This window comes from Phalaenopsis equestris, unplaced genomic scaffold, assembly GCF_001263595.1.
Source record: "Phalaenopsis equestris unplaced genomic scaffold, ASM126359v1 Scaffold000382, whole genome shotgun sequence".
NCBI lineage: Eukaryota > Viridiplantae > Streptophyta > Magnoliopsida > Asparagales > Orchidaceae > Phalaenopsis > Phalaenopsis equestris.
The window spans coordinates 245,254-262,553 of NW_018164824.1; the positions used below are offsets into that span (position 1 = coordinate 245,254).

A 17,300-nucleotide genomic window follows, 5' to 3' on the forward strand; every position below is an offset into this window, starting at 1 on the left:
TGAATTGTTTAGTGGCCGTTATGGATTTATTCAGGTTTGTTTGTGCTATCCATGGTAATGTTAGGATTATGGTAGATTTAAGTTGTTTTTTTTCTCTATTAGAGAGTTCTGAAAGATTTCAAAATTTGTACTGAACCGACATGGTGAATGACTATATCGTCAATTTGCTTATAATTATGTAATAATCTAGAAGCTTTCAACTTTGTATTAATGTCATCAAATCAAGGGCTTTAAAGCTAAACTTGTGTCGTGTTAGGATAATATTAGTGAGAAAAAATCATGTTGAGAAGTAATTGAATGAAACAAATACTGGAACACATGCATAGAAAATTATTGTGGTTCGATGAGGTCTGCCTACATCTTGGACCTCATAGCCATTGAATTATTTATTAATTTTTAAAAAGAATAAATAGCGAGGGTACAATTTATATGGAGTTAGTGATGAGGATATTGTCGAAATCTGAGAATATTTGGTCCTTTCTATATTTACCTCTCTCATGTGGGCCTGCCAACACCTCCAAATTTTAGAGGATTTGATTGTGATATCTTAGAGAACCTTTGATTGATTTACTCCCTTCCTATTTTTTGTATTTTTTTTTATTCATAATTATTTCCTTTCCTAATTTAGGTGAGATATGTTTGGTAAGTTTGTAAACAAGGAGGGACTGATTTCCCTATATATATGCACCCTATTTGTGAATAATGAAGGAAAAAATTTTCCTTCCCAAGTGAATTTTACGTGGTATCAGAGCTTTGAACCAAAACCTTAGCTTCTCTGCCATTGAAACCTCTCTAATCCCCTGCCAGCTTGCATGCCAGTCGAAAATCCCTTCTTCCCAGAGGTCCCGACAATCTCCTCTGTCTTTCTAATAGGAACTCTCCCATCTTACTGGCTGAAAATCCTTTCATCCTCACCAAAAATCTCCTCTGGTCTTCCGACAAGAAATTTGTGGTCTTCCTTGCCATTGTTTTGCCTGCAACCAAATCCATCACAGAGCTCCCTTGCAGCGCTAGTTTCAGTGTAGGCATCCCAAATCTATCCTCTCAGCAGAAGCAAAAGTTTGCTACCCGCACCCTACTGAAGGCTTTCCAACATCAACAAACTTTGAGATTCTTGAAGGCTATCCTGAAGAAGTTCTGACAGCCAGTCTCATCCTTGCAGCTAACATCCAATTTCTTCCATGTTCTCAGTTCTCGCCAAATCTAGTTGCAATTCCTTCCCCTAACATGGGAGCCCCTGCATGTCACTGAAAATCTCCTCTTTTATGTAGCCAACAATCTTCTTGCAGGTTGCTGGCCCTCTTTGGAATCCTCCTTACAAAGGGAATCCTTGGTTGTAGGCCCTCCTCCGTCGGACCTTCCTTATAGAGTGGTTTATGTTCAGGTTTTGCCACCATCATCTGTTTTCTACAGCAGCAACAACAATATACACAATAGCAACAACAATCAATTGGAGTCTATTTTAAACCAGCAACTAGAAGCAACTCTAAATACACTTTAGGTTGATGAAAAAGTATGTGATGAAGACGATAAGTTCTACTCCGAAGGTGAATTGTGAGTCAGAGATCAGGGGTTATTTCCAAAATACTCCTGAACTATTGAACTTTATCACAAATCATAAACTCAATGGTTATAAATTTCTTTAATGTTCATAATAAGTGTTTATGTATTTTTGTCATAAAAGGAAAGAGGACGATATCTCTAGAGAGGGCACAATTCCTAAGATCATTGACCACAAACTCCGTTCATGGAAGAATCAAGATCATATGGTTATTTCTTGGCTAGTCAACTTAATGACACCAATGTGGAAGAAAATTTTTGCTCTACAAAACTGCCAAAGAAATCTGGGAGGCTGCTAGAGAAATATATTCTAGCACTGAGAACACTACAGAGTTGTTTGAGATCGAAACCAAGCTTCATGACCTCCTTCAAGTTATGCAACACCCAATACTTCAACATTCTAATAAAATATTGACTATAATTGGATATATCTGAGACACAAAGGTGGAAAAGTCCACAAGATGCTATGAAATTTAAATTCATCATCGAAAAGAAGAGGACCATCAAATTCTTTAGGATTGACTCAAAAATTGGATGAGGCGAGAGAGAGGATAATGAGAACAAAGCGCCAACCTTTGCTGAATTCAGGAGAGGAGAGAGCATGTAGAAGCTGATGTTGACCGAAAATGGGGGTTTACTGAGCACTGAAAGTTCAACTATGTACACCCACAATTCCTCCCATGCCTCAAATGTCAGGAAGAACCATCCTGCATGTGATTATTGCAAGAAGATTTGGCATATCAAACATAAACATTGGGAACTTCATGGAAAGCCTACTAACTGGAAACCTGGACAGGAAGGATCAAGAGAGAAAGGCAAATGCTATAAACACATATGGAGGATCAATCGAACTATTCACTAAGGAGCACCTTGAAATACTGAAGAAATTCCTTAGAAGTAATGTAGAACGCCCCAATCAATGTAGAACGCCCCAATATTGTTGTTGTTGTTGTTGTATTGATTAGTTGGTCTTGAGAAGTAATAAATTGAAGGGGAACATTTTCGAGCAAGAAATCTCACAATCAGTCTCAATGTGCCTGTTGCTCTCATGATAGTCATCAAATTACACAATGACAATTTTACTTGATTATTATGATGAATAATGAAGGGATCATAATGAGCAATGCCCATATTGTTTAGTAATTATCGAAACCAATGCAATTCTTTTATAATGTTTGCATGGACATGATGTTTAACTTTAACATTGGAGCGAGCAACCTTTGTTTATGTCTTATTTCACCAATAAATTAAAAGAACTTTAGAGAAGAAGCGAAACCTAGTCATTTATTTTTAGTAGGACCACTAGCCCAATCATCATTCGGGTAGGAGATAAGAACATGTAGAGATTGAACAAAATAATAAAGACCACAATTCAAAGAATTTCATACATAATGAATAATTTGAAGAAAAACAAAATAATGTGAAATGTGAGAACATCAATAAATTGACTTGCAGAGTGAACTACATAGGCAACTGCCAGAATGAATAATAGTCAGATATGCTAATGCCCTAACCAATTGTCCATAATTAGTAGGATCTGATAGGGTTATTTCATTAATAGGGTTGAAATGAATGTACATTTCTAGGGGAGTGGAGGTTACTGACAACTCATTAATGCCTATACTAGCAAGAAAATTAGAGGCATCTTGGTTTGTGAGAGAACATAACTAGTGGAGTCGGAAGATATTTGAAGGCCAACAAAATAATATGTTTGACCTGAATCCTTGATTTTTAAAGTAGGGGCATTTACATACTACCACCCAATTCCTATGTATTTACATATCTGATACCATTTTTTTTTTTTTTTTTGCATTTTGTACCACCCAAATCTTTCATATCATATTAAAAGTATCATTTTTTTTAACTTCTAAACAGTGGAATACATCTTTCCATGCATAGGTAAGGTGAAATATACCTAAAAATTGAAGTTTACATGTTAGATATGTAGAAACTTTTGAATTATGGGGTATGTATGTAAATCTTCCCTTAAAGTATTGTTTTAGACGTTTTCAGAGTGTAGTGATATCATCATTGTCATTGTTAGTAATGATCTCATCAACTACGCAAAGCAGTAATAAGTGTTGGAGAAACAATTGATGTATATATTGATGTATCATGTAAGCTCCATGTGAATATTGGGGCATTAAGATACATACCACAGAAGTCGTATGTATTTTCATATCTAACATCTAAGTTTTTATAATTGTATTTATAGCACTCAAAAACATTAACATCACTTTAAAAATATCAATATTATTAATTTTTTAAAAGTGAAATACACATTTTCATGCATAGATTTATGACAACAGAGCAGTGAAATACACGTTTTCATGCATAGATTTATGACAACAGAGCGTTATAATCTGTTGTCATTTTCCTCGCTAACCACTATTGTGACTACTTGCTCAACTGCAGCTCACTCAACTCAATACTCACTCATCTACTTCAATTTTCTATAACCAACCACCACACCCACCACGCCTCTCTAAAGAAGAAGAAGAAGCTATCTCCTCTTCTCAATAACACCTGCAGCTTACCCGAACATCTAACTACCTTCAATTTCTCTCTCTCTCTCTCTCTCTCTCTCTATAATATAATATAATATATTATATTATATTCGCCTTGAAGTTTCATTGTTTCTTCGCTTTAAGTCCGTCGATCTCACACCAAGGTATAAAACTTGGAAGCTGAAGTACCTGTTTGGGGTGTTACACCATGGTGGGGAAATCCCGAGTTCAGATTAGGGTGTTTCACCTAAGCGGGGAAAACTTGTTTTGAGTGTTTATGTTGGTACCCGAAGGTCAAATCTATAAGTACCCATTCGGATTGTTCCAACCCCATGGGGAAACATTATTATGCTTTTCACAGGTACTTGAAGTCCCATGCATGCTTTTAGTGTGGTGGGGTAAAATACTCAAATCTTGAGGTATCTTACGATACCTACGATACACATCTTTTTAGGCGTGGTTGGGAGACCAATTACTCTTCTTACATCCCTAACAAGGAGAGGGTGTTTGAGTGTTGCGAAAAAAATGATTGAAAATAATGACTTAAAACAAAGCTTTTTTAAAAATTAAAATAGCCCTAATATAAAATATTAAATAGGGAAACAGGGGATAAAAAAAAAATTGAAAACTAAACAAAACTTACATGGGACTCAATAGCTCACCCATGAGCACTTTCATTCACTTGGCAATAAGCATAAACAATTGTAATGAATTGTATAGTCTGCTCACGAACACGAGCACAAGCACGAGCACAACAATATATTTTATTGAATATTCAAATTATTGTTTTAGGCTGGACATACATAAAACCGAATGAAGATAAAACTTAAAATAGTGGTGTGAAAGAATTTAATTGCTCACGAGCACGAGCACGAACACAAGCACTAGCATGAGCAAGATATTTTTATTGTATATTCAAATTATTAGGTTGAGTTGTACATACATAAAATCGAATGCAAATAAATCCTAAAAGAAGGATGTGATAGAATTTTGTTGCTCGCCAATAAATATGAATAAAATCTTATTGAAGTTCATAATTTAGTAAACTAAGAATTGAATACAAATTAATGTTTTATTTTGAATGCGCAATTAGAATATAAAAGGTGCATAAACTTGTTATTGGATCTGTAACCCCCAACATGAGCGAACAGAAGGTGATATTTGGGCTCAAATGAAATATTTGCGTTCAATTCAATGAAAATTATTCACACAAACACTTAAAAATTCAAATGAATTTAGAACTTAAATATGTTGACCTCATTTTGAGGTCATTACTCTTTTCCTTAGGAGCCTAGGATCTAGCCATAAGACTTTCCTATTGACTATCTTAGAAAATTAGAATTGGAATCCATCCCTTTAGAAATTCCAGTCACTTCCTATTTCTCTTGTGATGTCTTGCATTGATGATCTCAAAACCACCGTCGTATGGTCGAGTGGTTAAGGACTATCATGTGGAGACTCAATGAGAAGTTCCCAATAGAATCTCAAGCCCTAAGAAAACCTCTTCAGAATTTTATCATCACACACACACACAAAATGCACAAAATTCAATAAGTTGCACAATATCAGATTAAAATTGAGCTTAAATTATGGGAAAAAATGCAAACTTCTTCAGACAACCTCCGGTGACAAAACGGACCACGCCAACGCATCCGGAACGTCAGAATTACCTAAAAATGACATCCATTTTTGTTCTACTATGACGCACGAATAAAAATGTACAAATCGATTTTTTATTTTTGAAATATTAAATACTTATATATATATATATATATATATATATATATATAGTATTACAACCCTAAACCCTATTTACTCCTTTTCCGCACACTTAACCCTTCATTCGACCCATCCTCATCCGCCCCATCCCCCGGCTCGATCAGCTGTTCGACTCGTCCATGTGTGCCCTAGATCTCGTGGCTCATCCACGCGGCAATCTTCCTCTCTCTCAACTCTTCTCCTTCCTTGCATGACCGCTCGACCGCTTAACTCTCCAATCGAGGGAGCTCGTCTCGCCGACCCTTTTCCTTCTCGAGGCTTTATTTTCTCCTCCTTTATGGTGACGATTCCTTCTCGTTGTTTGATTTGACCACCTTAGGGCCGGTAGGTGGCTGTCCCCCTCTCATCTCTGCCTATAAAAGGGCTTCTTAGGGTACTGTTTTGGGTTGTTGAAAATTTTAAGAGAAAACGGAAGACTGAGGTTTTTGCTAGTTGCTGTTTAAGGCTTTTAGGAGAAGGCTCTGCTGGAATTCCTTCTCGGCTAGGTTCTTGTGTGTTGGGAGTTTGAAGTGTTCGTTGACTGCTGTTTCTCGAAGGTTTTAGAAGGAGGGTTTCTGTAGGAGGTGTTTTCTTGAATATATCTTACAGTTTTGCTTTGAGTCTGCATTAAGAGGTATTTCTCTTCTTTCCTCTAATCTGCACCATTTCGGATGACACCTAAAAGTATTTCTTTTCTCTTCTAAAGCATGTGAAAATAAGATTTAGGTCTGTTTTAAGATCTAGGCATGAATACTTGATAGAATCAGTAAAAATGAAGTATAATATGGCTGATTTCTCTTTTTCTGCTCGAAATACTTGGAGAAGTCATAGTTATGAACTCTTAAATGATATTTGCTCATCTAGAATTCATGCTAGAAATGAAATATTGATGCCTTTTATTATTATTCATGTTCAAGTAAATGCTGGAATTAGTTTTAATATTGGATAATATGTCAGTTTCAATATTGGATAATGTTGGCATTAGGGATCTGTTTATGCTTATTCGTTTCCTGTTATCTGTTACTATTTGAAACATATGTCAGGCATAATATTTTGAGACACAGCTTCATGAGATTTGACTTTGATGGCTGGAAGTGTTGTCTTTTTGTTTCCCCATTTGGTGGGCTCGATTTACTTGGGATGTTTTCTCTATTTTTTGGTCTCTTTCGCTAGGTTTGGTTTGGTCTGAAGTTAGGCTCGGTTTAGCTGGAAATTATATTTTGTTCTGACCCATTTGGTGGGCTCAGTTTTGGCTCCTTTTGGGCTGGATTTTGTCTGAAAGTTTTGTACTATTTTTGCCCATTTGCTGGACTCGGTTTACCTATGTGCTGGGCTCGGTTTGCCCCTGTGCTGAGTTCAGTTATCGTTCTTTTGGGTTGAATTCATGCTGGAAATGCTGATTTGTTTTCCCCATTTGGTGGGTGCGGTTTTGACTTAAATTATATTCTTTTCTTTAGTCTTTATATTGGGTTTAATTGGATTTGAGACAACGAATTGGTTTGGCTCAAAAGCTTATTTGTTGGCTCTTTTTCATTGGGTTTAGTTGGACTGAAACTGTGTTTTATTCTTTTTTTTCTTGTCCGACCTTGTTGGGCTCGGGTGTGCCTGTTATGGTTCCATGTCTTGCTCTTCTTGCTGGGCTCAGGTTTACTGGTCACCGTTCTCTGTCTTGCCCGTTTGCTGTTTGGTTGGAAGTTCTTCATATAACGTTCCTCCCGAGATTATTATTGATAATCAAGTTTGTCATCCAAAAAATTATGATTTCAATATGTGCTCCTATGTTGGAATGTTTGATGTAAGCTGATCAATTCGTTATTATGTCTCGTTTGATATAAAATGACTTTAATCTAGATAGTTTATGGGAGTTTGTCAATTCACTCTCTTATGTATATCAATTGAGTACGATGACACCATCTGTGGTGGCTTTCTTTTATTGTCCCATAACCGTGAGTCTTACCTTGTGATTTCTTTATATGACAAATTGGAGGGTGGTGGTGTTGGCTGCTGCCTTTGTTGTCCCTGGCCGTGAGCTTGTCTTGGGGTTGGGCTGTTCTCTTTCTTGTCCTAAATTGTGGGCTTAACATTGGAGCTTGGTTACATTTTTTCTGATCTCTACCCGTAGGCTTATTTTGTGGTTTAGTTGTGCCCTTTCTTGGCCCTACCCGTGAGCTTAAATATGTGGTGGCTTCTCCTTTACTACTCCTACCTAAGAACATCTGCTGGTTGGTTGTGTGAGCTGCTGCCCTTACCTGATGATTTTCACGTGGTTCTATTTTATTTTATTTAGTTGTTCCTGACTTTCCACTTTGTTGTGAAGTTTGTTTACTGGTTTTGGTCTGCTGCCCTTACTCGTGAGCATCCTAGTTGGTTTTCTTTTTGTCTTGTTTGGCTGTTCTATGCTGCCTCTGGCCGCGAGTCTTCACCTGTAGCTCTTTTCTGTTGAATATGGTTGGTTTGGGGCTTGGCTTTCTCCTCGCTGCCCCTGGCCATGAGCCTTGCTGTTGTGGTTCCTTGGTTTGTGCCGTGATTGGTTCGGGCTTGGCTTTCTCCTTGTTGCCCCTACCCTTGAGCTTTTGTCCTATTTCCTGTCCTAAATCTTGGGCTTATATTGGAGCTTGGTTGTGTATTTTCTAGCTTCTACTTGTTGGCTTGTTATGAGGTTTGGCTGTCCCTTTTCTTGGTCTTACCCGTGCCCCTATCTTCTTTCCTGTCTCTACCCGTGAGCCTTTTGAGAATTATTCAGGTTCATTTTTGCCCTGGCCGTGAGCACTTCTATATTTTCTAAATTGGTGTTACATTTATACAATTGTAAAAAATTTTTAATATGGGGTGGAAATGAATGGATTTGATATTGGCATGATTTTTGGAGATTTAGAAAGTTGTCCTCTATGGATTATTTTTTTTTACTTTGTGAAATATGAAAGACTCTTATAGCTTCATTTCGGGAAATTATAAAGTTGATATAAATTGGATTCGTGAAAGGATTAGAAAACTCATAAAATTGTCAGTTGGAAAAGAGTTTGGAGGTTTGACATTAAAACTTGGATAATATAAATGCCACACTTGGGTTCAGGCTTAGGTGTGTGAGCACATATAGTGGTGGAGCCGTAGGTACAATACTCACATTAATGTTTTGTCACATTAGTTTTGGGCCCGTTTCGATCTGTTCGAAACAAAATTTGGAGGAGATACTCTTCTTGGGTTGATTCAATTATAAAATTTGAGAAAATGATATCCTTCTTGGATTGATTTAAGGATCTTGGGCTCTCTTTTTCGGTATTTTGTCACAATTTTGAGGGTTGCTCCACCCTTCATTCTCTCGTTCTTTTGGATGAATCAATTCCTCGTCTCTCTCATCCCCATTTTTATTTTTTTTCTTGCTTCTTGGTTCTTTTTTCAGTGCTTATGTCTGACACATAAGTGCTCATAAATAGTCTTTTGTTATAAATGAAATTATAAAGCAAGGTTGAAAGTAGGTCGGTTTTGTTATGGGGCTTAGGGCGATGATGACAAAGGCACACCGGTGGTAGAGCAGAATGATATTTCATCCTACGACATCAGGAACCAATCCGGGGGCCCGATGAACCGTAGAATGATAATATCATTTATCGACACAAGACTAGCGGGGGACCCGTATCTCCTTTGGTTGTTGGCGGCCCTATGCCCGACGACGTGATCGACTCTTGGACAACTATACTAACAAATTGATAAGAATAAATACAATATTTATAAATATATTTTCACTATAAAATTAATATAACTTTCCTTTTGTATGCCTGAAATATATATACATGCTAAAATATAAATTTTAAAATGTATTACAAATTGGTTGTCCAATTGTTGATTATCGATACTAGGCTAAGGAGTACCCTTCTAAGTTAGATTCAGTAGAATATCCAAGTGGCGGGCTTAGTAGTCTTCGACGTCCCTTGAGTACAAATATATTATATTTGAGCCTAGCCCCGACTCGAGTGCTTGCAGTCCCCTCTTTTTGGATATTTCATATGTTTTATTGGAATTATTAGGAAAAGCACTCGTGGTCCTTTTTTCAGGTTCTTCCCGTAATTTTGATAATTTTCTTGGAATTATCATTTGTCGATTTTTCCAAGTTTCCCGTCGTGGGTCATTTGTTGATTTTCTCGAGTTTTCTGTTGTGGGTCATTTGTCTATTTTCTCGAGTTTTCCAGGCAATGTTTCTCTTGTTTATACAATGTATACTAGCTCGCTTAAAAGAGCAGCAGGCCTCCCATATATATAGTTTTGATTTACATTACAACATTTTACTCTGCAGCATACTGTATTGTTCTTCTTCTACGCCGCACATTCTACGGTTTTTTTCTTGTTATACTGCATGATTTATTATTCTGTTATACACTATACCTTAGTGTAGGAAAACTCAATGATTACATGTACCCTTAAAACTAATATCAAACCCGAAGGTGTTACGATGAGGAGCTTGGAGTGAACACCGTGAGCAACACGACGAGGACATTCAGAAGAGCAACGTCAAAACAAATTCATATCACTAAGCACTTTTCTTAGTTTAAATAACAACCCATAGGATTTCGATGTGGTTTGTCTAGTGCAGCGTAAACCCGGCTTTTGCATAACTCTGTTTTTGCATAACTCTGTTGTGCAATTATAAGTCTTAACACTTTAGGATTCTGAAGTTACTGTACGGTACTGTGTAAATCCTTCTATCTTTTTAGGCTATTTGCACGATCATATATCGTGGGAACATAAGTCCTAAATTCTAAATAAATTGCAGGATCAAACATTAAATAACATCACTTCAAAGACATAAAGCCAAACAATAGGATAATTGGGATATCACAGATCAAGATTTTCCTCGGATCTGTGGTATCCCCTACTCTTCATTTCTTTGGATTACTTAAAATAACTTTTCCTGTTTGAGTCACTCTCATTTGATTTTCCCATGTCTAATCGTGGAAACCTAAACTTTGACATCTCTAAGACAAAACCACTGATCTTAATCGAGAGTTTTCTTAAGTGATCCCGATCATTTGAGATGTAATTAACTATAGGGGCTTGTTTCTATAGGGAACTTGAAACCCAGGTAAAATTAACCCTATCTAATCCTTATATTAGGTAGGGAAACTTGCCGGTTATACATAAAAAAATTTCGCAGGCTAAACGGATGTCACAAACTCATTAGTTTAGGTGGTTGAGCCTACTGTCAAGTGATATGTTTATCCTTTGAGGTAGTGTATTACTTGTGGTATCGCGCTCATCCATCCAAACTATTCAATATGTGAGACTTGTTTGGTCTCATCTATTTTTAAATTAAAATGTTATTTTCAAAAATCATATTTAGATTAAAACTATTTTCATATTTACAAAAATCACATCCTTTCAAAAAAAAATAACGGCCGACAAAATACAATTTTGAAAGTTATTTTAGACTCAAAGATGTCATTTTTTAAATGAAAAAAAAACATCGATAAGTTTACATCTTTAAGCATGTATGTGCTCCGACTATTGTATATAATGGGCTCCAAATTATAGACTTGATCTGCCATCAATATGGTATAGTTGACGGAGTCTTTATTATAATAAATGAATTCAACCATTTCAATTCATGAAACCGGTCCTCTATAAGCAGGATATAGTCGACAAGGTTCAAAGTTTTTCAAAATATATAATGATAGCCAAGTTGATAGAAAATTTTAATTGGATGTGTTTATTTTCTAAATTAAATTTCAAGAATTTTTTGAATAAGCTCAACTATTACAATCCTCGAACTTGATTCTCTTTAAATGAGGCAGAGTTCACAAGTTTCAAAATTATATAAAATATAATGACCGAGTTAATGGAAGATTTCAGTCAAAGAATTAACTTTAAAAATTAAGTTTCGAAGTTCAAAATATATTTGAATTTTGTCCATAAAATTCTGGACCCAATCTTCTGTAAACAGGACAGAGTTGACAAGTCTTAGTTATTCAAATTCTCCGATGATAGCCGAGTTGATAGAAAATTTCAATCGAAAGGGTCTATTTTCAAAATGAAGTTATAATGAATATCTAAATACATTTAACTGCTCTAATTCATGGATCCGATCCTCTTAAGTAGGACAAAGTTGATAAGGTTTAAAATCAATTATATGTTAATCCCAAACTCGATCATTTACAAACAAGATGCAAAATTACATGGTTTAATTTTGATAAAATTGGTAAAATCCTAATAATATATAAAAAGTAAAAAAGTTGTAAAATTGAAAGCATTAAAATTAAAAACAAAATTAATTCACCCTCTGCACCACTTTGTCAATGGCGATAAATTTATGATTGACCCTAGCTCACATAAAGCCAATGTCACATTATATATACTACTAAATTCACTCTCAAATCCATCTATGTTAGTGAAGGCATGACTTGTGACCTTTGTTCGAGTGACTTTACCAACAGACTCCCCAAAAAAAAAAAAAAAAAAAAAAAAAAACCGTTTAAGCTCTGAGCCCTCTGACCGGGTGGTTGCTGTCAAATGATACTATTAAATTACGACCACGACTGTTGCCCGTATGTCCCAATGAGTACTCTTTGAGACATGAATCATATTGTATATTCAATAGGGCACAAAGACATCTATTTGCTTACTAAGGTCGACTTAAATTAGTTTCCTTAGAAAAATATATCATCAGGTTCTATAAGGGCCCCTTAGACGAAGCAATCGATGATTGTTGATACGAATTTTTTTATTAAGTTTGGTCGGCTACTTCCTCTGACTAAGTAGGACAAGATTCATGATTATCCGGATGAGGGAACCATTAGATCTCGTTCGAGTTCATCATCATTTCCCCTAACAATATACTTGTAAGCTCACATTGATAAATTCTCACAATATAAAATCCAATTACATTTATATAATTTAAAACCCTAAATTGCTGTTACTATATGTTTTGTACTCAATGCTCAAATGAGTAAACATAATCGAAAGGGCTCTCATGTTGCTAGGAGAGGGTAATAACCGTAGGGATTTGCACCTATGAGAAACCTCGAATCTCATATCTAAAAAGTCCTCACAAAGTGAGTGTAAAATCTCTGAGTAGTATCTTATCTACAATTTTTTCTGTCTTCTGAAAATTTGACCCAAGAACCTCAAATAATTTATATCGTCATATATTTTCTCGAGGTGCCGGGGCAACAAATTTTAGGAGCCCACAACCTCTTTTGACATGATGCATGTGAATTGATACACATCATTGAAGGGTATGGTGCACAAATTGAGTACTTTCATTAACACATTGCATCAAAATTCTAGGTGTCATCATCAAGCACGCATCACAAAGCATGACCTAAGGCTTGTTTAGTCATCCCTCTACTTCCAGATTGTTTTCATGTGTCCAAATTTTAAGTCTTCCTCTAAGGAATCATGGTAGCCCCTTTACTCCCAGATTGTTTTCAACTGTCCAAATTAAGCTTAAGGCTCCCTCCAAGGAATCATAACACGTTTTCTAAAGAGCGTATTTGATTAAAGGTTGCATGAAGAAGAAGTCACTCTGAATCTCGTTGAATTTGGTAATTACTATGTACGAGTTATGTAATTTATTTATTTATTTTATGCTGTTAGATATGTCATCAATCCATGGGAGTCCTTCTACATGGCCAAAAATATTGCCAAACTCATCTTTGATTGGCCACCATTAGATTAGCAAGCTTATATTCTAAAAGCACTTCTCCTATGTAACCTTATTTGTTTATTGCTGAAAGAAATTAATTTTGCTTCTTCAAAATTCTAATGAAAATGTTTGGTGACTGCTCTGCAGCTTCTAAGCTGGATTGGGTGATTAGCTTGCCTAGCCTGATCCTTAGGAATAGCGAGATGAAAATGGCTTGGAATTCTTCCTTTCAGAATATTGGCGAATTCCACCCAACTGGATTCTTTTCTTGGATTTGAAATCTGATCGCTTTTATGAGAGAAAGGTGGATCACCCAGAACACAATGTAATCTCCGAGATGTTAAGCTGGTGCACTGGGTTCCTTTGTAAGCAAAAACTTGACTGATTTAGGAAAGAAATCTATTTGCTTTGCAACAGTGCTTGTTGGATAAAACAAAACTACTGTACATTTGTGGCAAGAGTGTTATTTTCTGTTTACTTGAACTTTCTCTTCCTCTTCTTCGTGAAGCTCTTGGCCTTCTCCTTAAAAACAGCATAAAACCTAAAGCCAGCTGCAACTTCCAACCTCTCTACAAGTCCATTAAACCCCTTCTATCACCCTAAAACCCTAAGTCTACATACCAAGCTTCAATTTCTCCAAATCCTAAGTAAAGATTGACCTCTCACCTCCTATTTTCCTTTTTTTTTCTTTTACCTTTTAAGTCATCACCTCCCCCCCAAACCCTAAGATTACTTCTCTCTGTCTCCTTCTCTTCTTGATCAAGCTCCACTCCAACCCCTCAAAAGCCTCACAGAAGTTAGCCCTAGATGTACAGGGCAAAAATGACAACACGAAGCTCAAAGGAATTGAACAACGAAGGATGAAGACCTAGGCGATAAAAATTCTGAATCAAAGAGCGAATATTGACAGATAGCAGTCGACCGACTAGTCCGAGCCAATCGAGGTATACTTGGCGACCGACAAATTTGGTGACGGGCAGACCCATCTGGCAAGATGATGAGATTGAGTGATCAAAGGATATTCATCGATTGATTGGATCCTTCGGCAGAAGTCATCCTATTGATCGATTTGATCGGTCGATCCATAATTTTGAGCGACCGACATATATCATATTTTCTTTTTATTATATTGTATTTTTCATTCGACAGAATTCAGTTATTTGGGCAGTTATTATAATTATTTTCCTATATTTTATAACTGTATTTTGAGGCCCCTATAAATAGGCGGTCACCACATAAATAAAGACAGAATGTTTCTCTCTCTTTTTCCTCCTCTCAGTCCTATCCCTTGGGGTGTGTTTCTCAAAAGACAATTTATGATTCAATACTTGACTAACCCAAGTTTAAGCTCTTGTCCAAACTCCATACTAAGTCAACCAAAACTTTCCGTCTTTTGCTTTCTTTCATACTCTAATATATACAAAGTATTGCCTTCATCAGAATGATCCTCTCTTCAACGCCCTTTTCAGAGGGTATTGATGAACATAGACAATTGCTAACGGGTCGTTTGGGATCAGTTTATTTTATATTTTTATTGATTTATTTATGTTTTGATTTAAAGTAAAACATGCTTGGTTGATTTAGTTGTTTTTAAAAAGACTCGAAATAACTTTTTGAGTGTTTTGAATATCTTTAAAAACAAGTTGATTTGTTTTAAAAAGTAATGATAATAATAAAAATTAGATCAGCCAAACATGTTTTGAACCAAAAAAAAAGAAGGAGAAACAAAACTAATGCCAAACGGATCCTAATAGGTTTGGAGGGCATTGACACAAACAAGAAAACTGAGTAAACAAGGGGCATGACCCTATTTCTTACCCTTTGAAAGGATGTGATGCAATGAAAACTGGCTCCATTACAAACAAGGACTCGCAAGCTGAAAATATAGGGAACCTGGCTCTGATTCTTTTTTCGATGGAGAGAGATAGAGTATGTAATGAGCAAATATCTCATAATAATAAGGGAACAATATATATACAATGAGCAAATATCTCATAATAATAATACTTGATGAGCAAATATCTCATAATAATGTGAAATTTTAATCACTTGATAATGAGAAAATTTTACTACAACATGAGGCACAGAGCTTTATTTTCTGTTGTTTTGTTTTAATTTTTAATTTTTTCAAGTTGATTACGTTCTATAAGTATGGAACCGTCTGTCTTCTGGTTTAAGTGTTTATCGTAACGAGGACTTAGCGAAACAACTATTATTAGTTTGGTATTATATACTGTTTGATTTTTCTGTTATTATCTTATACGTTCCATTCCTTCTGAAAAAAAAAAATGCAGGCTATGGGGCTCCGATGTGAAATCTTTTTCTGAAATATGCGAACGAATTCTTATTGCAGATTCTTAACTAGAGAATAGCAAGGTATTATTCTTGCGAGCTTTCCAAATCAGGTATTGTTTAAGATTAGTTTATAAAACCGTCATCATTATATTTAAACTTTGTTTTTTTCTGCATATTTCATTAATTTCACTATATCTTCTGTCCTTTTCTCACAACTGCACCAATTCATTATGCAAATAGGCATTTGAGTCAAGCTATCTAATTTATGTATAGATCATTTACATACATACCATCCGATTCCTATTTATTTACATATCCAACTCCTAAACTTAACTTTTAACATTTATAACACCCAAATCCTTCAAATCATATAAAAAATACCCCCATTTTAACTTTTTAAAAGTGAAATACTCCTTTTCATGCATAGGTAAGGTGGCATGTATATAAAAATTGAAGCTTATGTGTTAAATATGTAAATACATAAGAATTGACTGGTATGCATGTAAATCTTCCTTTATGTTTTTTATGATTTTCATAAATTTCTTTTGGTTTCCAGGCTTTCAGCTAAAGATGCTCCTGTAATAATATTCCATCAGCTTATCCTGCAACAAACATTTACTTGAATTTGGTGCAAATAGCCGTATCAATTATAAATGCTTTCAATCAACTAAACACAAATTATGAGATTATTGAAACATAGAAGAGCAGTATAAAAAAGCACCAGACCACTCATTTTCTTATAAATTATTGAGCTTCAGGTGTTACCAGGTTAATCATGAAAAAAAAAAACCTCTTATCCAGCTTATTAATAGTGACAGAAAACTTGGTTACATGCCCTTAAAATTTCATATTTACCGAGCCATTGCCTAAGTACTTATGAGCATATCATCAACAATTGTAGTTGCTAACTTTCCTGAAGCTCCCACTGGCTAATCTGTCTTAACAGTCTTGCAAAGTAAGGTTTTATGAGTTTAAAGCCTTCAATTTACTGTTATGTTTTGAAGCATTAGTTGTATTAAATGTGCCTCAAGAGGAAATTAAACTATAGATTAAATTTATTTTTGAAATTTGATTTTTTATGATTGTGTTGTATGCAGCATAAATTTTATCTTCTCCATGTCTCAGCTCCTGATAAGATGTGCTTGTTTATTTCTGTAGGCGTGTAAATTGTAAACAATCTCTTGGTTGTTTTCTAACCTGCCCTGTTTCATTAGAGATTTTCATGCAACCACCTTCCAAATTGATTATTAAATTTTAATTAACTTGTCTATGTTTTGCCATTAACTTTTGTAATATCCAAAATGAGCCATATAATATGTTGGTTTTTGGAAAATTTACATGCTTAGCATACAATTCTTACGTATTTATATATCTCACCCTTGAACTTTTATATTTACATACATAACTCTTTTGTTCTTTAAACTTATATATAAAAAAGATGGATATTACTTTTAAAAAGTGATAATAGTGATTTTTTTCATGTGATATTAAAGATTTGAGTGCTATGTGTATAAATATGAAAGCTTAGACATGAGATATATAAA

At 35.3% G+C, this 17,300-nt stretch overlaps 1 protein-coding gene across 5 annotated transcripts in view; it reads left to right on the forward strand.

The window, feature by feature from the left end:
• The window catches only part of LOC110026586 (haloacid dehalogenase-like hydrolase domain-containing protein 3), a 23,457-nt gene extending 6,422 nt beyond the window's left edge, over nucleotides 1–17,035 (forward strand). For 2 of the 5 annotated variants that reach the window (XM_020727579.1, XM_020727582.1), the window contains exons 9-10: nucleotides 15,756–15,837; nucleotides 16,313–16,878. In XM_020727579.1, the coding sequence (XP_020583238.1) occupies nucleotides 15,756–15,822 (67 nt within the window). In that variant the 3' untranslated portion in view covers nucleotides 15,823–15,837; nucleotides 16,313–16,878. Of the gene's footprint in view, nucleotides 1–15,755; nucleotides 15,867–16,312; nucleotides 16,879–16,914 lie in introns of those variants that run through there. The other 3 variants (XR_002294227.1, XM_020727581.1, XM_020727580.1) reach the window with 3 other exon arrangements.
• The last annotated feature ends 265 nt before the right edge of the window (nucleotides 17,036–17,300 follow it).